Genomic DNA, 22,821 nt, shown 5'->3' with positions numbered 1-22,821 from the left:
TTGTGGTCTATGCAAACATGACTCCTTGAAAAAAAGGTGTCAGTTTTGTTGCCAGATAGAAGGGTAAAAAACCAATTATCATCCATATTTAAGTTGCATAGAGTCCTCAAGTTCCTTTTGGCTGTGACCACACTTGTGTGTTTACCTGCGTCTCTCATTGCACCTTACCCCGCACTCATTGTTTCATTGTCCTTGCAGACTTTCACACCAGCCCATGCAGCAGGGTGGAATGCTGTCGAGCATAGAGCAGGTGCCGACCGGCCCAATGCATTCTGGCATGGCGCAGATGACACCGGAGATGCGGCACAGGATGCAACAGCAGCAGCAACAGCAGCAGCAACAGCAGCAGCAACAACAACAGCAGCAGCAACAGCAACAACAGAGGATCATACAGGTTATATATACACAAATTAATGTTTGGAACGCTCACAGCTGTGTATGTATGTTGAACTTCTTTCGCACCGTACGTAGCCAACCGTGCTAATCGGAGGTGTGGGATATCTAGCAGTGGCCCTGAAAGATTATATCTTTGTGCTACTTCAGCCATCTGGAACGCTCTTCTGAAATTAGGAAGCCACTGGAGCTATGCACTTTTTAATCTTGCTTGTAAACTAATTTATTTAAAATTGCTTTTGGCGTTTAGTTTTTTGTCCTTCCCCCGGCACCTCCGATTAGCAAGGTTGGCTATGTACGGCGCGATATAAGTTCAACGTCCACACACAGATATCACAGACCTCTTTCTTTGAAAGCCGCTTTAATAGACCTCTTCACACTCAAAGCACACCTAGTGTGTTCTGTCACTCGTCAAAATGAGCAATTTTGATTCTCACAGCTTGAAAATTTTACAAAAGCTAAAATCTAAACTGAACGCGGTGGGGTTCTTGCGCAGTCGTGGCCGCTTTAGAATTCTCAGACTTTAAAGACCATCACCTCGCTGCACTTGAGAAGAACCCAGTTTGATCACAGGCAGCTGCCTGGGTTCAAGCCCATGTGATCTCGGTGGGCCTGACCCCAGTGCTCTTGACTCCTGAGCAACTGACGGCTTAATGTTTATGGGTTGTGTATTTTAAATTATTGTTCTTAAGTGAGAGCGCACGCCGCTTACTATGAAACCCAGCAACGTGAGTTTGATTTCCTGGCCCATGGTCGACATCGGTGACGATTATCTGAACCAGCCCTGGGCCTCCCCTAGGTTGACTTAACCTTCAATGAGTAACTGTTGCTGAGTGTAAACATCAGCAGCGTGGAGACAAAGGCGACCGGGCTTGGCGTTTGCATTACCACCAGTTTGTGCGCCGTGCCGGCCTTCATTGGTGCTTGCTAACAGCACTTACCCCAACAGTCTATGTAGGCAACATGGGGGATCTTTGTCTTTCTAGTTTTTGTACATTTCGAAACGTGCGTTTAGATTATTTGGCCGCTATAAATTTCCACCTGATGGTGAGCCACCTTCGTTGAGCTATCATTTGTGGCGAGGTCGCTTCTGACAAAAAGCGATGTCCAGTTCAGTGGGCCCCCCCTTTACCTGGTAAAAAATAAAATAAAAAAGTGTTTTTTTCCTTGAAATAGTTGAATAGTTTTTGCCTTTTTTATATGCCTGTGTGTGTGTGTGTGTTGGCGTCGCTTGTGTGAGGACAGCTTCCGCAACAGCAGGCTCCTCAGCCGGCACAGCAGCCCCCCATGGGCATGCAGCCCATTCAGCAACAGCAAACAATGGTGAGAGTGGACGGTCGACATGAGGTTCAGTGTTTCCTTTCCGCCAACCACTGCTACAGCGCCAGCTTGCCCACACCTGAACGTGCGATCGTGATTGGAATTAATTGTGGCGGTTGCAGTGGGTTCCGCGCACTGCGCTCTAAACCTAGTGACCCTGCGTTTGATTACTGGGCATCTGTGGAAAAATTGCTTTGTAGCTCGTCAGATTCAAAGAGTATGACTAAATATTCTGATTCGTTTACCAGCAATGCTCTGAGTGATGCGTGACGTATGAACCGGTCTTAACCCCCCCCCACTACCGGCCTTCACAAATCTGTATTGACCAGCGTGGTGAAGTATGGTCAAACAAACCCCCATGACCAACATGGCGTGGGGAGGTGTTCGACCAGCAGGGGATTATTATTAGGATCGACAAACGGCTGTACATTTTGTTTTTATTGTGTTAACTTAATATCAAATTTGTATTCACTTTGATAAAATGTGTTTTTGATAAGTAGTATATTTCAGCCTAGGGCTTTTTTTACCCCTTTTTCCACTGGCTCATCCGAGCCGTGCCAGCGCGCAGGGCCCTCACAGTAACCGTTGGTTTTCCCCATCGGCTACTTGCCAAACCGAGCCGTAGCCAGACCGGTACACGTTGGCCTTACAAGACATCTGAATCTTGCTCGGTGCCAAGCAAGGCTTGGGGTTCAGTCAGTCTTGCGCCACGGTGACGAGATGTTAACTACCGCGCCTGGTATGCATGAGGTTCGTGGGTTCTATTCCGACCCTGGTGCTTGTGTATTTGGAGTTTGCGTGTTTCTCTCCCCGTGGCGGCGTGAGTTTTCTCCGGGTCCTCCGGTTTTTCCCTCCACACTTAGAATCAACGTGCGTTTAGAGTCGAGTAAAACCTTGGATTGCGAGTAACTTGGTCTGTGAGTGTTTTGCAAGACGACCCAACATTTTTTATAAGTATTAATTTGATAAACGAACGAGGTCTTGTAATACGAGTAGTACGTGTAAACGCTTTGTCTGCCGAGCGTCACGTGATCACAACTGATATACGACGAGTGCTTTGATATACGAGTGCTTTGGATTACAAACACATTTCCGGAACGAATTATGCTCGCAATCCAAGGTTTTAGTGTCTTCGGCTGCTACGTATTTCCACTTGATGACAACGCCGCCATTTCGTTGAGCTGTCATTTGGTACCAGATTGCTTCTGAAAACTCAGTGGGCCTTACCTGGTCAAATTAAACCAAATAGTTGAGTTCAAATCATTTTCATCGTCCGTTACGTCAGCCGGTACACTCGAACGAGCGACGCCAACATCCACGCGATCGCGTTACGTGGCTCGGCCACGGCTTGGGTTGTGCAACGGGGACAACGATTGTCTAAATAAAGGACCGTGATCCTCCGACTGGTTGACCAACCTGTTGCACTTTTCCCGCACTTTTCCCGCACCCCATGTCTGGATTTACAGCAAACACAACAGCAGCAGCAGACAGCTGCTCTGGTTCGCCAGCTGCAGAAGCAGCTCTCAAGTGAGTCACTCGCCCGACAAACCAGCGGTCAGAAACTCATACGTGCGCGCACACACACACACACACGCATACATATGCTGCCCGCAAATAACAGCAAATATGCCTCAATGCCCGTCTGATATGTTTGCTATGAACCAGAATATAGATGCGTGTAGAAGAGAGTGCCTGTTAGGGACACAGATATGAGGGTGGGTTGAAGGTGTCCTGAGCTTTAACGGCAGTTACTTTTATTCTTGAGAAGGTGAAGGGGGAGGAGGCGGGATTGAGACGAGACAGAGAGACGGTGCAACGAGAAACGCCATGGAGATGTCACCGGCGTAGGGTAGGAGGAGTAGAGGGGAGACCGAGGGTGGGAGATGGGAGGATGCAGTGGAACGAGAGATGTTTGTATGATGAATTTCTTTTGCACCGACCGTACGTAGCCAATTAGCACGGTTGGGTACGTACGCTGCAAACGAAGTTCAACGTACATCCAACCGCGCTAATCGTAGGTGCGGGTGAAGAACAACAAACTAAAGACGCTGAGCATTTAGAAATAAATTAGTTTTTAATTTCGATTTGAAAGTGCGTAGGGTCTATTGGGCTGGCTTCCTAATATCAGAAGGAAGAGCGTTCCAGACGGCCACGGAAGTGCTTCTGAAAGCGCGCGATGCGGTGACCGTCTTTGCTCAATGGTTAGCCAAAAGCCACGGCAAGGATGGCTCCAGTGTTTGTCTGGATTACAGAGAGAGGAGACAGAATAAAACACAGTGGGCATTGTTAGCTTATGAGCAGAGAGAGAGAGATATCCATGTACAAATATATGTATTTGGCCATAGAGAAGTTTAATCGATATTTAGGTTTTTTTTACCGTCTCTTTATTGGTCATATCACACTTGCATGAAATGTTTGCATTTTTTCTGTTTTTCCTGTCATGTGATTTTGAGTTGCCATTAATGTATTTTTATGACGCCCTTTTGAACTGATTTGTCACTCACTCATCTGCTTGTCGCTGTCTTCGCGCTCCCACATTGAACAATAAGCCTTAAAATAGCGGCAGACTGACAAAGATAAATATATCTAAGAATTTTCCGATTTCAAGCTTTCGTGACTGCAGGGAATTCATATTCTTGGTTCTTTCGGTAAAGTCATGTAGAAGGGAAATAATAAAATCTTTTTTAAATAATAAAATAATGCAATCTATTACTTTCTTATTTTAAATAATTAAAAAATTGTCTTTTTTAATTATATTATTATTTCCCTTCTACGTGACTTTACCAAAAGAACCAAGAATATATCAAATAATGTACAAAAAATTATATATATGTCAATTTATTATGGTGTATGAAATTGTACACCACAGGTTTTGAATACTACATTGTTTAAACTAAATGAGCTACATTGGCCACTGTCTAGAATGTTAAATTTGCAGGATGTGGCCGGCTGGCTCAGAGATATGGGCTGCTGAGCATCGCCAGAGAACCTGTGTTCGAATCCAGGTTTCAACCACTGCCTGTGATTAAACCGGCTTCTCCAGTGTAGTGAGTTCATGATCTCAGCCCAGTCACCAATGACTGCACACACACACACACACGCGCAAAAACATTTGGTTGTGCACATAATTTAGCGAAATTCCACCTCTGCGAATCAAACATCGGGTTTGACTGTCATGTGCCCAAGCGTTACTCCCATATGCAGAGCAGGTGGGGAAAGCGCTGTGCCCCTCTTCCGCCTGGACCAGAGGTCACTTGAAAGGATCTTGGATTTAGCTCCGTGATATCCACTTCTGTGGGCGGTTCTCTTAACAGGAAGAGTTGCACTGCCTCTGTGAGAGATGCGAGTGGATTTTTCCGTCTCGTGCCACGACGCCGCCGAAAGCACCGTCGCGTGAAAACTCGGGGGAAAGGCTGGGGGGGGTGGTAGCGGAATTCTAAAAAAATTTAAGAGAAAGTTTGTTTTAAGTACCTTTTTTTCCCCATCCATTTCCACTCCCATTTCCATCGTTGTGGTTGGCATATCACTGCCCTTTTGATGTGCCGGCCAGATATTTGTGCTAAATGAAATTTGTATTTTATATATATCTATGAACAAAAAGTGTGCTGTGCACCCAGCTGAGCAGCCAAACGTTTCGAAGGGATCGTTTTATTTCCATTGCAATGCGAAGTCACTTGTTCCTGGAAACAGAATCGGTTGGATATAAATTTAATATAGCACGCAAGCATACAACTCGGGTGCAAGGCTGTGTGTGTGCGTGTTTGTCCGAAGTGTGCGTGTATCAGAAGTGTCCCTTTTGCCCCCCGCCCCCCAAACAGTTTAATAATGTAACCATGTTTTACTTATATCAGAACTGTGCTTATATAGGCTTCCTTATATCCAGCTCTGCTTGATGTTAAATGTATCGAACTGGCCAGAAAGGCCTCTGGCATTGAGTGGCTCGTAGTTGGAAAGTAAAAATCCTGGTTGGAGGGGAGTTGACTCTGCCTATCATCCCTCCTGGAGTGGATAAAATAAAATTAATACCACTTTGTGAGGAAGTCTACAGTGGTGTTGTCCTATGGGAAGACTTGACCCCGCCATAGGAATGTGGAATTACCACCACTGGCTCAGGGGGCTGTAAGCAGGAGAAAATATCTTCGGGCTTGTTATTTTTTTATGTAATAAGACGACAGAATTGTAAATAATTTGCAATTTCTACATTCGTGAAAAAAATCATCTCTTAATGGCGATGACACGCCGACATGTTTGGGTGCACCTCTGATTGTGCACTGATTGCTCTTGCTCTGTCTGTGTGTTACGCCGCCACCGCCGCCGCCACCGCCACTGGCTCTGCTGCCCCTCGTGCTGGCGACACGTGTGCAGATACACAGCAGCACCAGTACGGGCACGGACCTGGACCTGCGCCTTTTTAGCGGACAATCGTGCGACTCGGAAAACCGAAAGCGCGCAGCGAAAAAAGAAAGCCGGCCCGCTAAACGGGGGGGGGGGAGGACGAAAAGAAGGCCGCTTAATATTAGCGGCTCCTCTGCTCAAAAAAGAAGAAGAGTGAAAAAGGACGGAGGGAAAAAGCGATGGAGAAATCAGGGCTGGCAAACAGAATCTCCCCCCTCTGCTTGCCTTTTCAGGGGGGCCTGCTCTGGCCTCTCTGGCTGCTGTTTTGATTTGAAAACTGTTCTTGGGTTTCAGCGACGATTTTATTTCACAGCGACGGGGTTGGGGAGCCAGGGGGTTGTTGTTGTTGGTGGTGATGGTGGCGGCGGCGGCGGCCGGGGGAGGTGGTGGAAGATTTAATTTAGTTTAACTTGATTAAAAACAACACAACGATGGTGGGGGAGCGTAGCCTTGCCTGATGAGACGTAGTCTTAAAAAGAAAAGACTAAAGGCCTCCCAACTCCCCCCTCCGCCCGCCGCCTCCTTGACCCCCCTGCTCTCCGTTGCACTCATACTTGACGACGCGTATGCTTTATGCAACTGTGAGTAAAAACAAATAATGATTGAAGGGTCAAACTTGCATCCTTTTTGTAAAGCTTTATCAATGCAGAAAGATGCGATGCACCCTGTCCCCCACCGCCCCCCCCCCCAATCTTGGGGGGGGCGGTGGGGGGAGGGCACCACGTAAGGTAAGTATTTGCCTTGAAGCCGTACAAAGTCTGTAACAGTTATCTATGAGAAAACACGCGCGCGCGCACACACACGTACACAAATCTTTAAGTAGAGTAAGAAAATATATATAACAATGGTGCATTGTTACAAGTTGTAAAACGATATTTAAGGTTCCCATTGTGAGTTAACGTTTTAATGTGAATAACCCAGATCGTTTTTAAAGACTTTCCACAGAAGAGAGATGTTGTGAGTCATAGCGCATTGTACTACTACAGGGACTCCTCCACTTACGAACACTCGAACTTTCGGAGATACTAACAAACCCGTCCATATTTCATGTAAATGCCACATGAAGAACCAGTGGCATCGACATCTGCAGAACATGAAAAACCAGTGGCATCTACATCTACAGGAGATTGTGTACAACTTTTAAAGCCATTCCCCATGTTTGCAAATCGACGGGAGTAAAGTTGGACTTACGAACAAAATCGACTTACGAACAGACCTCTGGAAATCTAACTCGTTCGTAAGTAGAGGAGTCGCTGTACTGCAAACTTGAATAATTGTTGCTCGCGTCACTCCTCCCAACCTTACCCCACCACCCTTTAGCCCTTCCCCCCCCCCCCCCACCCTGAGCAGAGAAGAAACTCTTGAAAGTGCTTTGTATAGAAGTGTATGTGCGTATTGCCTACTTGTGATGGATTGACTCTAGGTGCACACTTGCCCCCCCCCCCCACTCCGTGTCGTGTGCGTCGCCGGTCTGGGTGAGCGATTCGGGCAGAGGTCCCCTAAACGTTTGACCAAAGTGGCAGCAACGCGGGCCAAAAGGGGCTGTAATGCCACCACCCATTATTACTCTTCGGAGGAAGATTTAAAAACTTCAAAAAACACACACAAATCTGTATAATGATGTTATTCTGTTATAGGAAGAGTCCTAGCCGATGTATTCATAGAACCGACGCTCTTTTCCCATTGTAATAAACGCGTTGCGTGTAACAAACCTCCCACTGTCACATTTGTCGCTCTGTCTGTGTCGAGCTTTTGATAACGCGTGGAACGGTTTTTGCTTGACCGGCCAGTCTTTAGTTCATCTTCTTGGTTCTTTCGGGTAAAGTCACGTAGAAGGGAAATAATAAAATAATTCTCACGACGTTTCGGCCACAACGCAAGCAGCCTGTCCTCAGGTGAAGAACAGGTCTATCGGGAAGACAGCGTCTGAATGAAACACCCCAGGCTTGGAGCGTATATTTAAGCTGGGTTGGAGGGGCGAAGAGCGCCTTGACAAATAATTTGCATATCAAGAGGAATTTAGCATATTTATGGGAAATTCAGATATGGGATTAGTACTACTTGTGAAATGCGTAGGAGCTGGGCGGGGGGTTTCAAAGTCATATTAAACGTCGTGAGAATGATTTATTATGTTTATTTTATTATTTATTATGTTTTATTTATTATTTCCCTTCTACGTGACTTTACTGAAAGAACCAAGAAGATGGATCCCTGCAGTCACGACAACTTTAAATCGAAATTCAGTCTTTTGTTGTGACCCACAATGGGGGTTTTACGACATTAGTTGTTTTGTCACTTTAACGCGGAGTGATTGGTAGAGCCTTCGCGACCAATATCCATAAGAGGTGTTTTTGTGGGGGTTAGATCGCGTAAATAACTGTGTCGTTAAGCCTGCCACCACCCGACACAGCCAATTAGTCTTCTTGGTTCTTTCGGTAAAGTCACGTAGAAGGGAAGTAATAAAATAATTCCCACGACGTTTTGGCCACAACGCAAGCAGCCGTACTCAGGTGACGGCTGCTTGCGTTGTGGCCGAAACGTCGTGAGACTTGTTTTATTATTATTTTTTTATTACTTCCCTTCTACGTGACTTTACCGAAAGAACCAAGAAGATGAATCCCTGCAGTCACGAAAGCTTTAAATCGAAATTTACAGCCAATTAGGTTTGTCACGTAAATGAAACGTGCCAATTCGTTACTAGTACAGCACTAACCGGTGCGTTGGAGTAAACCCACAACATTTACAATTGTAAATGTTGCATGACAAACCGTGATAATTGGCTGTCGGGTGGTGGCGGGTTTAACGACACATTTATATTTACGCGATCTCACCCAAAAACCTCTCATGGATTCATTGTTTTGGTGAGGCACAGGCCGGCCAGTGACACTTTGAGGCCACCCTGAAAGTGTTTCAGTTCTAAATTTCGATTTAAAGCTTTGGTGACTGCAGGGATTCATATTATTGGATCTTTCGGGAGGAGCAGAGCGCATTGACAAATGTAAACTTCTTTGTCAAGGCGCTCTGCTCCTCCCACCTAGCTTAAAAATACGCTGCCAAGCTTAGCAGTGTTCATTAGGACGCTGTCTTTCCGACAGCTCTGTTCTTCACCTGAGGACGGCTGCTTGCGTTGTGGCCGAAACGTCGTGAGAATTTTATTGTTTTATTTTTATTTTATTATTTCCCTTCTACGTGACTTTACCGAAAGATCCAAGAATATGTTGCAGTTATCTTTCTGATCTGGTTACAACCCGGTCGGGGGGTTACTCGGTCAATGGCCAGGGTCAACGGCGGCGTGGTGTATTCCGCAAATATGCCCGACTGTGAGGGCGGGCACAAGTCGGCGTGAGTAGGTTAAACGTTGAGTTTTATAAGGGCACCACGGGGTGACCAGCCCCTCCCCACCAAGCCCCTCCCCACCCAGCCCCTCCCTCCCCACCCTAGCCCCTCCCTCCCCACACAGCCCCTCCCTGCACGACGGACACAATAATCCCCTGTGGGCTGGTGTAACCAAAAAGTTCCTACCAGTAAAATGCATCACCTTGCTGACGAATGCTGAGGAGGGGAAAAAAACATCGAGGCAGGAGACCGACTTCTCAAAAATCCATTTAATAAATTAGCAAAAAATGAAGCTGGATATAATACACACGGATCCTTCGGAAGGAGCATTGTATATTGCGCGTATATACACGGAGCTATGGAGCGCCGATGCAGATTTCAGACAAGTTTTTCATCCACGCGTCAACAAATTGCATATTACCGTACCCATTTGTAGGCTTTTAAGGAGAGTGCAAAATGTACCTTTTTCCCCACCATTCACTTCTCATCGCGCAGAAGGGGAATTGCATTTTGCATAGCATGTCTATTGATGCATTAGCATAAAACATTACATTGTTATAATAACAGAATTACAATAATTGCTCATCGTTTATTTTTGTTAATGTACGTCCGATTTCTACCAGTGCCACACCAACCGGAGTACAATCCCAACGTCTTAACTCGTAAAGCATTCCTACAACAATGACCGTTCGCATCCGCGCACATTTGTGACAAGGAATTCAAAACGCTCATATCAATTGAAAAACGTACACAACGCTTCACAATCATCTCACGCAATTGTCGCCCTAATGCTGCACCAGTCTCTCCATGGAATGCAGCTTCAATTCTCAGCCAAATCGGTCAATCACGTTCTGTTCAACGTGCCCAGTGTTTTTAAATCCTTTATATTAAGTTCACTTGCTTGCTTGCGCGCTTACGACCGTGCAAATCTTTCGGTCGTTTTTTAACCCACTTCCCGTGATCCAATCGAGCTGGCATTTTCCACACAGACTCGTTGTGCGTGACAATCTATTTTCGTGAAAAAAAATTCCTAAAATTTTCCACTTTTTAGGAATAAAAAAAATTTCATTTAATTTTAAATACCAATGTGATAAAAATGAAACTCTTACTCAAGAAAAACAGAAATTAATAATAAAATAAAACCGATGCCACGCATATAAAGGATTTATAGTGAAAAACGTTGTTTTTACGGGTTATACTTGTTTTTTTATTCCAGCCTTGTATAGCCGCAGTGCTGGGAAGTCGCAACACTGCGGAAGGTTTTGTAGTTGCAGTACCCGGATTATTCTCTGAATCGGTGGTTCTTAACCGTTACTGCAGCCTCAATCGTTAACGAGAAATGTTTCATATTAACAAATACATTGGTGACTTAAAGCTTTCGTGACTGCAGGAATTCATATTCTCAGGTTTGATGACGCAAAGTAGTAGTTCTTTACGTGCCCATGTTTAATTTGTGTTCTCGATTATTTATCTTCTAAACAAAAAGTCTGGCCACGTTTCGCACCCCCAGAAAGGGCATCTCGCATCCCAGGTGAAGAACTACTGGCTCTGGATGATGAGGCAGGAGTTTTTTCCCCAGCCCTGCATTTCAAAGCGTAAGTTTAGGGAGTGCATCTTACAATCATATCTGTATAACACCGGGCACGTTTGGGTGCGTCTTACATTTCGTAGCGTCGTATAATCCCGAAATAAAACTGTTCCACAAATAACTTAGAATGCAACTTTTTTCGCAATTCAATGGGGTTTCATTTTAGAACCGCTCCTTTAAGTGCACCCGTTGATAATCAATGTCCTGCTTCGTCGTGCGATCCGCAAATATATATATATATATCTCGATCGACGTCTTTTTATCTCTCGCACTGGCTGATCGGTACACGTAATACAGTATCACGATGACATTTGTCTAAGTCGCACATCCGACCGTCGCCCTAAACAAATAACCTCTCGTGCCCGGTGCAAGCATTTCCGTAATGTTTGTAAAACTGTCATCTCTCTGCAGGTATTCACGTGTTCCGATACTTTATAAATACCCGCCCTACATATACCTCGATGGTTCCAAGCGAATCGGGTTTATAAAAAAAATAACGAGATTGTGATGCAACAGTTACTACACAGGAAAGCCTCAGTGGGTCTCAAGGCTGCTTTTCAGGAGGTTGCAGCGCAGAAATATTTTTGACCAATTCAATAATAAATGGACATTTTTTTGGCAAAAGAGCGCACGGGCATAATCCCAAATATCCGATCAACAAAGAATGTTGAACCCAACATTCCGCGTTTTGCTGGCAACCCATTGTAAACGAAACAGTTTCATATGTGCAGTCATTGGTGATTGCAAATCAATTACAGTCCGTTCTCGTGATTTTCATAACGCGAATAGAATAGAACGCGACGAATCTATTTGGGAACACGAGTTTGTTTCATATATATACATAACGCGACCGAGTGACCGCCTACCACGTATGGCGAGTGGCAGTAAAGCGGCCGTACGGCTCCCTCTGTGTGGCATCCACGGACCTAGGCATTGGAGACGCTGCTGGTGCATCGAGACGTGACCCACGACGCCACGCGCCCCTCAGTCTTTGTTCGGGCCCGCGTACGCATCGCACGCGACATCGCCGACTGTGCTTTACCCCCCCCCCACCCACCGCCAAATTGTGTATTATACTGGTAGGAACCACCTGGTTCCACCAGCCCACAGAGGATTATTGCGTCCGTCCGTCCGTCGTGAATCCAAAAATGGGAGGGGTCGGGCTGGGTGGAGAGGGGAGGGTGGGGAGGGGAGGGTGGGGAGGGGCTGGGTGGGGCTGAGTGGGGAGGGTGGGGCTGGGTGGGGGTGGGAGGGGTGGGGCTGGGTGGGGGTGGGAGGGGTGGGGCTGGGTGGGGAGGGGAGAGGCTGCTCACCCCGTGGTGCCCTTATAAAACTCAACGTTTAACCTACTCACGCCGGCTTGTGCCCGCCCTCACAGTCGGGCATATTTGCGGAATACACCACGCCGCCGTTGACCCTGCAGGCCATTGACCGAGCAACCCAACGTTCCTACCAGCTCCCTCCGCAGGAATGTGTTTTATCACAACGCGATCATTCCATAACGCGGTGTTCTTCAGCAACGGCAATAACTCAGCACGTTCGATGAGAACAGGCCGTATTAAAGACCGGTGGGTGTCTGGTTGCATGATGGAAAGGCTTCCAAAACTCACAATCCAGGTGTCAGTTTTGATCACTGAGCACACCTTCGCTGTACCCTGGAGTAGAGACATTTCTCACCCGCCTCGAATGGACATCTGAGAAAAAAGGGCTTCATAAGCACCTTCTGTTTCCTCCGGTCTAAATAAAGATGCTGGTTGTTTATGGGGCTGTAACGATGCAATAACGATCCACCGATTAAAATCTCTTCGCCAACACCTCTGCCACACACATATGTATTGCATCACACGTGTTAGGGTCCACGTGTTATCACCACGTGTTTTCACCCCCCCCCTCCCCCCTAGTGCAAAGTGTACGCAAATGATATGCTAATCGTATACAAATTATACACTAATGCAGGGGGGTGACAACAAGAATACAAATTAAACAATAAAGAGGCAATACAAACGAGCTGCTAAAAATCTGATTAAAAAAATATTTGTAAGCACACCCTAATAACCGAACTCCCCAAGCCCCCTGAGATTCACGCTGTTACAATGAGAATCGCGGGAGTTAAAACGAAACTTACAAATGACAGTCGATGACAAAGCAAGGTGGTAACCACCACGAGGCAAGGGTTCGGATTCGTAAATCAATCTGTGACAATCGCATCGCCACGGTGGAGGCGGCGGAGGAGTGGTGGTTGATTTAAAATTGTTTTAAAATCCTTTATAATAAGTTCACTTGCTTGCTTAGGACCGTGCAAATCTTTCGGTCGTTTTTAACCCACTTCCCGTGATCCAATCGAGCTGACATTTTCCACACAGACTCGTTGTGCGTGACAATTAATGTTCGTGAAATTTTTTTTCCAAAATTTTACACTTTTTAGGACAAAAATATTATATTTAATTACCAATTGCTTAATGGTCCAATGCAATCATCTGACCCATAGGTGGCAGCCATCTCAAGCCAAAGGACGAGAGGACTCTAGCCGCCACGCATATAAAGGATTAATAGTGAAAAACTTTGTTTTGACGGGTTATACTTATTAAAACTCTACCTGTCTTGTTGCGTACGGGACTCCTCTTCTTATGAACATTTGACTCGCGAACTTTCAGAGATACGAATAAACACGTCCGGAAGTTCGGACCGAAAGTCGTAAGTTCACGCACCGCGCTATGGATGACGGTGGTGACATCTCGATCTGCAGCGCGTGAATAACCGGCGGCATCTACAGAAGATTGAGATATCCCCATCAGAGATTGCCCTGCACATTATTGCATGTAGACCCCCATCGCATACGAGTCAAGTCTGTGGTCTCTGTGTAGCAGGGAATGTCAACGCAATTCATTCTACTCTGGTTCGTGTCGTGATGGTTACATCGTTTTCATCTCTGTGGGTTTATGCGTCTGAGGAAGTCGATTTCAGTTTGTTCTCCGTAGAATTCCGCCCTTGAAAAGTGACATCCGAGCAACATTCGTCACAAGCACACAAAGACAAAGATCCCCCGTATAGCCTTAACAGACTATAGGGGCAAGTGCTGTTAGCGAGCACCTATAAAGGCCGGCACGGCACACGAGGGGGTTGTGGTTGGCCAACACCACGCCCGGCCGCCTTTGTCTCCCTAGCGGCGATGTTTACACATCGCACCAGGTACTCATTTGAGGCCGAGTCGACCTAGGGGACGCCCAGGACCGGTTTAGAAATCGTCACCGGTGTTTTCCGTGAGTAGTGCAGCGCGCTAACCGCTACACTACCGCTCCCCACAAAAGCACACACACATAAACAAAGACAAAGATCCCCCGTATAGCCTTAACCGACTGTAGGGGCAAGTGCTGTTAGCGAGCACCTACACACACAAACACACACACGCAAACCGACCCTGAGAAGCACAGAACGCATTAACAAAAAACGGCGACTGACGGCTTTACCTCCGCGGGAGTTAAATAACGAATTGAGAACCCGAGATATTGCGGTCACAATTAAGTTTTTAGAAAAATAAAACATGATGCCCCCCTCGGCAAGAACGTGGCATCGATGAGGGATGAAAGGAAAGGAGTCGTGGAAGCCAACTTGCGATAATAACAACAAAAAACCCCACGGCACACGGCAAAACGTACGAATGATGAAATATTGGCAAGGGTCACCCTGGCATGGACGTGGGGTTGGTGGCAGGTCAGTAGGAGGGAGGGAGAGAGTGCCCTTGTTTGCGGCTGGCTTGATACGTGGCGCCTACCCTGGCGAGATGTTAACTACCTTTCCTCGTATGCAGGAGGTCGTGGGTTCGATCCCGACCCTGACAATGCCTGCGGTATGTTTGGAATCTGCGTGTCTCTCTCTCTCAACCGTGGGGATTTTTTTCTCCAGGTCCTCCGGTTTTTTACCTCCACATTTAGACTCAACAAGTATTTGGCTGATATACATTTCAACGTGATGAGCCACTACGTTAAGCTATCATTTGTGGCCAGGTCGCTTCCAAAGAAAGAGATACGCAGTCCAGCTCAGTGAGCCTTACACCTGATAAAATACAAAAATAATACTCTTAGGTTTTTTCGGTAAAGTCACGTATGTAAAATATATATATAAATAATATAGTAAAAATAGAGGAAATAATAGAAATAAAATAATAAATCACGACGTTTCGGAGGCAACACAAGTTTCCGTTGTATTCTATTATTTTTATTATGTATATTTTATTATTTATTTATTTCCCTACGTGACTTTACCGAAAAAACCTAAGAGTATGAATCCTTGCAGTCACGAAAGCTTCAAATTCGAGAACAAAAATAATAGTTTACAGTTTAAGTTTAGACTCGGGGTCAGGGTTGGTGAGTGTGCTCCACCCCTGCACTGATCACCCCCTCCACATCGCTCGCCCCTCCTTTACGCACTTCCGATTAGCACGGTCGGCGACGTACGGTGCAAAAGAAGTTCAACATACTAACACACACACTGCGCAATGAATCACCTTCTCCGATTGACCACTTTTCAGCGACTGGAGCCCACAGACGACGCGAGTAGCACTGAAGGCGATGTAAATGTTTGAATGAAGATGCTCGCTTTTTGGTTCTTTCGGTAAAGTCACGTAGAAGGGAAGTAATAAAATAATAAAAATAAAATATAATAAAATAATTCTCACGACGTTTCGGCCACAACGCAAGCAGCCGTCCTCATGTGAAGACCAGATCTGTCGGGGAGACAGCTGAAGACCAGGTCTGTCTCCCCGACAGACCTGGTCTTCAACTGAGGACGGCTGCTTGCGTTGTGGCCGAAACGTCGTGAGAATTATTTTATTATGTTTTTTTTTTACTTCCCTTCTACGTGACTTTACCGAAAGAACCAAGAAGATGAATCCCTGCAGTCACGAAAGCTTTCAATCGAAAAAGATGCTCGCTATTGTTGAAGATGATTGATGATGACTGATGATGACACCAGTGATGGTTGGAAGACGGTGGTGGTTGTGATGATGATGATGATGGTGACAACGACGATTACTTCGAGGGCCGTGTTCCTAATCACGGATCGGCTCTGGTTTTCCACCTCGAATGACACGGCTCGGATCAGGCTCAGCTCATGGAGCTACGCTCATTCAAGGCCGGCTTAATTGAGCCAAAGCGAGGTTTGAGCCGAGCCGTGCCATCAACGTTCATTGTGTAATATAAGTTGCTTATTGTTGGGCGATGTTTGTCTTAGTGGTGAAGATTGTTGTTGTTGATGATGATGATATTTACAGGGCATAGAAATGTGGCCACATCTGGAGGGGCTGCTCTTACCAACGTTGATTGTGTAATATAAGTTGCTCATTGTTGAGCGATGTTTGTCTTTGTAGTGAAGATTGTTGTTGTTGATGATAATGATATTTACAGGGCATAGAAATGTGACCACATCTGGAGAGGCTGCTCTTATCAACGTTGATTGTATAATATCAGTTGCTCATTGTTGGGCGATGTTTGTCGTCGTAGTGAAGAATGTTGTTGATGATGATATTTATAGGGCATAGAAATGTGACCACATCTGGAGAGGCTGCTCTGATCAACGTTGATTGTGTAATATAAATTGCTTATTGCTGAGCGATGTTTGTCTTTGTAGTGAAGATTGTTGTTGTTGTTGATGATGATATTTACAGGGCATATAAATGTGACCACATCTAGAGGGGCTGCTCTTATCTTATACGTTTACGCCGCGCCTAAACCAAGGTGCTGTGCAGTGAACTATGGGACAAGACGGTGGTCGAGGTGAAACGAGATGAGTGGATGGGATATATGTAAAAAAAATAGGTGGTGGTGACGACGACGACGATGATGACGGCCGATGCTCGTGATGGTGACTTCCCGTCGTCACAGTACCAAGTTGTGTACGAAACAACTGAAAACGGCTCGCGAGGAGGAACCACTCACGCGTGAAGTTTGCAACCCGATGAAACGAAACTGCCGTAGTATCCACAAGTCGCACGCATCCTTGGGGAGCCACGGTGGCTAGGAGATGTGAACTCCCTCGCCCGGCGTGCAGGAGGTCGTGGATTCGATCCCGACCCTGGCGCCTGCTGCTGTATATTTGGAGTTTGCGTGTCTCTCTTTCTCTCTCATCATCATCACGGTGGCTAGGAGATGTGAACTCCCTCGCCCGGCGTGCAGGAGGTCGTGGATTCGATCCCGACCCTGGCGCCTGCTGCTGTATATTTGGAGTTTGCGTGTCTCTCTTTCTCTCTCATCATCATCACGGTGGCTAGGAGATGTGAACTCCCTCGCCCGGCGTGCAGGAGGTCGTGGATTAGATCCCGACCCTGGCGCCTGCTGCTGTATATTTGGAGTTTGCGTGTCTCTCTTTCTCTCTCATCATCATCACGGTGGCTAGGAGATGTTAACTCCCTCGCCCGGCGTGCAAGAGGTCGTGGATTCGATCCCGACCCTGGCGCCTGCTGCTCTCTATTTGGAGTTTGCGTGTCTCTCTTTCTCTCTCATCATCATCACGGTGGCTAGGAGATGTTAACTACCTCGCCTGGTACACAGGAGGTCGTGGATTCGATCCCGACCCTGGCGCCTGCTGCTCTATATTTGGAGTTTGCGTGTCTCTCTTTCTCTCTCATCATCATCACGGTGGCTAGGAGATGTTAACTACCTCGCCTGGTACGCAGGAGGTCGTGGATTCGATCCCGACCCTGGCGCCTGCTGCTCTATATTTGGAGTTTGCGTGTCTCTCTTTCTCTCTCATCATCATCACGGTGGCTAGGAGATGTTAACTACCTCGCCTGGTACGCAGGAGGTCGTGGATTCGATCCCGACCCTGGCGCCTGCTGCTCTATATTTGGAGTTTGCGTGTCTCTCTTTCTCTCTCATCATCATCACGGTGGCTAGGAGATGTTAACTACCTCGCCTGGTACGCAGGAGGTCGTGGATTCGATCCCGACCCTGACGCCTGCTGCTGCTGTGTATTTGGAGTTTGCGTGTCTCTCTCTCTCTCTCCGGGTCCTCCGTTTTTTTTGTTCTCCACCCCTCCGCATTTAGAATCAAACCTCACGCGTTCAGATTATTTGGCTGCTATAACTTTGCACACGGCATGAGCCACTTCGTTGGGCTATCATTTGTGGCCAGGTAGCTTATGAAAAAGAGCTATACAGCTCAGTGGGCCTTACGTGGTAACATAAAATTAAATAGTTTAAAATATGATAATTGTTTTTTACCCTTCTATCTGGCAACAAAACTGACACCTTTTTTACAAGGAGTCATGTTTGCATAGACCACAAAACCTGCAGTCATGTTGCCAGATAGAAGGGTAAAAAACCAATTGTCATATTTTTTACTGGCAAATGAGGTTCCAATGGTAGTTTAAAATAGTTTTCTTATACTGCTGCTGCGTAACCTCTTTTTCTGAGTTTACAATCGGACACTTGTAACTCTTTAAGCCCACAACACTTCGACACATTCGCAATCGCGACGATACGTGTAATACAGTATTGTGTAGAAGGCAACGTTCCTCGTCCGCGTCACTTGGTTTCTAGACGAAAAATGCTACTTTCCACATTCCCGCGGCAGGGCCAGGCCCACTCTTGGTCGGCATCAGCCGCCAGTCGGCTCCCCAATCAAAGCTGTGCCACCCCCACCCCCACCAACCGTGTAAGGTCATGGTGGATGGTTAATCGATATGAATCGTATCGAGTGGTCGATAGCCTCGATCGACGTCACCTATGTGTCTGAGTTTGATGGCGATGCCTCACGACGGACGGACGGACGGACGGGGGGTGGTGGGGGGTACATTTCAAGCTGCTAAATTCCTGGGAGCCTCAACGACGACACGTGGCGAGATGGTAGTCGTCATCCCTCCACCCGTCTCCCCCTCGGCAGCCCCGGGGTCACGCCCGTCAGCCCCGGGGTCACGCCCGTCAGCCCCGGGGTCACGCCCGTCAACCCCGGGGTCACGCCCGTCAACCCCGGGGTCACGCTCGTCAGCCCCGGGGTCACCCCCGTCAGCCCCGGGGTCACGCCCGTCAGCCCCGGGGTCACGCCCGTCAGCCCCGGGGTCACGCCCGTCAGCCCCGGGGTCACGCTCGTCAGCCCCGGGGTCACGCTCACATCGGGCCGCATTGAGGCCAGGACATTTACAATCGGGGAGAAATCTTGCCGATTTTACACACGCGAGGTGCTTGCCACAAATGAGCCGTGACACCTTGGTGACGTTGTCCAGGAGCATCAACCATTGCTCGAGCTCCCGGTCATCCTTAGCAGCGGCGGCTTTTGACTGGCCACCGAACAGAGACGGTCACCGCATCGCGCGCTTTGAGATGCGCCTCCGTGGCCGTCTGGAACGCTCTTCCCTCCGATATGAGGAAGTCGCTGGAGCTATGCGCTTTTAAATCATCTCGAGCGAAGACAAATTTCTTTAGAACTGCTCGTTGTCGCGTTCAGTATGTTGTCCTTTCCCCAGCACCTCCGATTAGCACGGTTGGCAACGTACGGTGCGAAAGAAGTTCAACATACAACACGCGTATGCACGCGTGGCTGGAAGCGCCATTTCCTTTGCTGGCAGTGGTCACGTTTCGTTATTTACATCGTACATCGAGGGGTGGCATCCTCATCATCGGCCACTTACGTCACACGATCCGGACTCCTGATTACATCACGCCTGTGATTCTGTGATGTCATCACGCCTATGATTCTGCGATGACATCGCGCCTGTGATTGGCACAGATGCCGCTCGACTATCTTTGGGCAGATTACCTGGAATCATCCCTCCTCCCTCTTTGTCAGGGGAGCCGATATGCAACCGTACCATTAAAAATCACATTTATTTACGTCATTCGCCGATTTCCAGACGTCCATTTTTGCTGCTTCGCAATGGGAGCCAAGACACCGGGGCAGTCGACGGCCATGCTCCCTCCTCCGTAAACGGTGCCACAGACTCTCTGCTTAACCCTCACCCGCGCTGCAGGTTCACACACGCGGCAGGAGGTTGCCGGGCGACCCATCGGGACACGGGGGAATGCTCTCCTCATAGCAGCACGTGGCACATGCAGCAGCACGCTGCACAGGCAGCAGGCGAACACCGCCTCTGGCCTCGGATGCAGCAGATGTGCTCGGAGGCATCTTCATTCATTCATCGCCGGGGTTCATTGCCACTGGTTGTGAGCCAATGAGCTTGTTGGTTGTGTTGTGGTTGGTGGTGGTGATTGTGACAGTGTAGTAGTTGGTGGTAGTCGTGATAGTTGGTGGTTGTAGCGGCGGTCGTTGTTGGCGGTGTTAACAGCGGTAGTGATGGCTGTGGTTAGTCGTGAGTGGCGGCAGCGACCGTGGTAGTGGCACGTGCAGCGCGGTTGACAGTGGCGATGATGGTCATAGTTGTAGGGGAGGTGGCAGTGGTGGCGGTCGTAGCATTTGTGTTGGTGCTATTGCTGCGAGCGCTGTTGCTGATGCTATTAGCAGCTGGTGATGGCGATGATGGTATTGGTGCAGGTGTTCCTGGCGCGGTCGCGGTGGCGCGGTGCTGGCACTCCCGGTGGTGGTATTGGTGTCACTGCTGCTGCTGCCGCTGCTGCTGCCGCTGCTGCTGCTGCCGCCGGCGCTGCAGGACAAGCCGGCGGGGACGGTGCCCCCGGCCTCACGCGCTGGACGATGACCCCGTGACCCCGCGCAGGCTGGCTGGCTGGCTCACCGCGTTGAAGTACATGTGCACGGAGCCCCTGACGGCGCTGTTACGCAAGGCCTTCCACTGCGGCATCACCTAGCGAGGGCGCGGGGGGGGGTATGAAGGGGGGAGGGGTGAAGGTCACGGGGCGCGGGTAAGGGTCAAGGGGCGCAGGCAGCCACCGTCGCGGCTTCGAAAAACGTCGCAACGCCGAGGCCGTAGATTGTTTTGGATCGTTTGGCTGCTCCTCTAAATTCTCGAGTGTAATTCCCGCACCTCCGATTAGCCCGGCTGGCAACGTACGGTGTGAAAGAAGTTCGAGATACATACACGCAGAGGTGCTGATCGCAAACAGCTCTTGCCTCGACGGTCTGTCAGGCTACACCGCTGCTACACACTAACAGCACTTGCCCCGACAATGTGTTTCTCGAATGAAAACGAATTTCTTTAGAGCAGCTTTTTCAACGGCTTTACTTAACTTGACTCCTATGTTTGTCGTGGTCAAATCTTGAAATCAAAAGTTCGTCTACTTCCTGTTGTCCAATGAATTCCAAATTTTGCACACGTACTCAATTCCGGTGACAATGCATGGCTGTATCAAAAATCGGCATACATTACTCAATTAATCGGCTCTTTTCAAGCAATTAACATTTTGTATGGACGGCTTATTAATTTAATATTTATTTGGCTACGTCAAAAACGCCGCTGTTCCTAAACTCTGGAATCGCCTCGCCCTAGAAACAGGCGGCAAGCGTTGATGTGGGAGCAGGTGCCGCATCGTTGACGTACTTCTCGACGGAGAGTTAAACGAAGTTGTGAAAAAAAGTTATTAAACTTCATTCCTCTGCATGTCGTGGTCAAATATTGTAATCAAGATGCCGTCCACTTCCCGTTGTCCAATCGACTTATTTACTTTTTTAAGGAGTTTATTACGTGTTAAGTTGTTGCCCTTCAACACCGCATCTCCGATTTGACGCGGTTGGTCACGCACGGTGCGAAAGGAGTTCAACGCACGAGCGCGCGCACGCACACGCACGAGCGCACACACGCACATGCACGCACGAGCACACACGCACACACATGCACACACACACACACGCACACACACACACACACGCACACGCACACACACGCGCACACACACACACACACGCACACACACGCACACACACACACACGCACACACATGCACACCCACACACACGCACACACACGCACACACACGCACACACACACACACACACGCACATACACGCACACGCGCACACGCACGCACACGCACACACGCACACTCGCACACACGCACACACACGCACACACACGCACACACACGCACGCGCACGCGCGAGCACACACACGCACATGCACGCACGAGCACATGCGCACACGCACACGCGCACGCACACACACACGCACGAGCACATGCGCACGCGCACACGCGACGTCTCACCATCTCGCGCAGGATGCTGGACAGCTCCTGCACCATCTCGCCGTACTTGAGCTTCAGCTCCTCGTGGTACTCCTGCTGGTCCTCCTTGATGAGCGTCTCGTTGAGCTCCAGCGCGGAGCCGCACACCACCACGAACTGCCTACAGGTCGCACGATGATCACCGTCGTCGCCGGGGTTAGCACCAGCGTCGTCACGGTCATCACAATCGTCGTCATTATCGTCGTCGTCATCACCGTGATCACCATCGCCGTTGTCACCACCACCATCATCATCACCGTCGTCACGGTCGTCGTAATTGTCGTCGTCGTCGTCGTTGTCGTCGTTACTGTGATCACCGTCGCTGTTGTCACCACCATCATCGTCGTCACAATCACTGTAATTATCCTCGTCAACATCGTCGTCCCTGTCGTCACAATCATTGCCGTGGTCGCCATCGCCATTGGCATCACCATCATCGCCATCGTCAGAATCATCATAATTATTGTCGTCACCATCACTGTCGTCATCATTATCGTCATCAACATCATCAACATCATCACCATCGTCACCGTCATCATCGTCGCCATCATCACCACCATCGTCGTCGTCACCACCACCATCGTCGTCGTCACCATTGTCGTCAAAGTCATCATCACCACCATCGTCATCGCCATCATCGTCACCGTCAAAATCGTCATCGTAACAA

General features: G+C 48.2%; 2 protein-coding genes across 2 annotated transcripts in view; one reads left to right on the top strand and one right to left on the bottom strand.

Annotated features, from left to right (window-relative positions):
• LOC133357477 (mediator of RNA polymerase II transcription subunit 12-like protein) overlaps window positions 1–4,407 on the top strand; it is a 66,460-nt gene extending 62,053 nt beyond the window's left edge. Inside the window, 4 exon segments of the mRNA XM_061575421.1 lie at window positions 199–394; window positions 1,639–1,716; window positions 3,180–3,284; window positions 3,287–4,407. Coding sequence (XP_061431405.1) covers window positions 199–394; window positions 1,639–1,716; window positions 3,180–3,284; window positions 3,287–3,331 — 424 coding nt within the window. The 3' untranslated portion in view covers window positions 3,332–4,407.
• An 11,475-nt stretch (window positions 4,408–15,882) lies between these two features.
• LOC133357452 (dedicator of cytokinesis protein 9-like) overlaps window positions 15,883–22,821 on the bottom strand; it is a 172,587-nt gene continuing 165,648 nt past the window's right edge. The window contains 2 exon segments of the mRNA XM_061575397.1: window positions 15,883–20,782; window positions 22,137–22,275. Of these exon segments, the coding sequence (XP_061431381.1) occupies window positions 20,660–20,782; window positions 22,137–22,275 (262 nt within the window). The 3' untranslated portion in view covers window positions 15,883–20,659.

This window comes from Lethenteron reissneri, chromosome 58 (assembly GCF_015708825.2).
Source record: "Lethenteron reissneri isolate LAM-NWPU_2019-01 chromosome 58, ASM1570882v1, whole genome shotgun sequence".
In the NCBI taxonomy this organism is placed as follows: domain Eukaryota; kingdom Metazoa; phylum Chordata; class Hyperoartia; order Petromyzontiformes; family Petromyzontidae; genus Lethenteron; species Lethenteron reissneri.
Note: the sequence above shows the minus strand (reverse complement) of the source record. Positions and strands in the feature narration are given on the sequence as shown.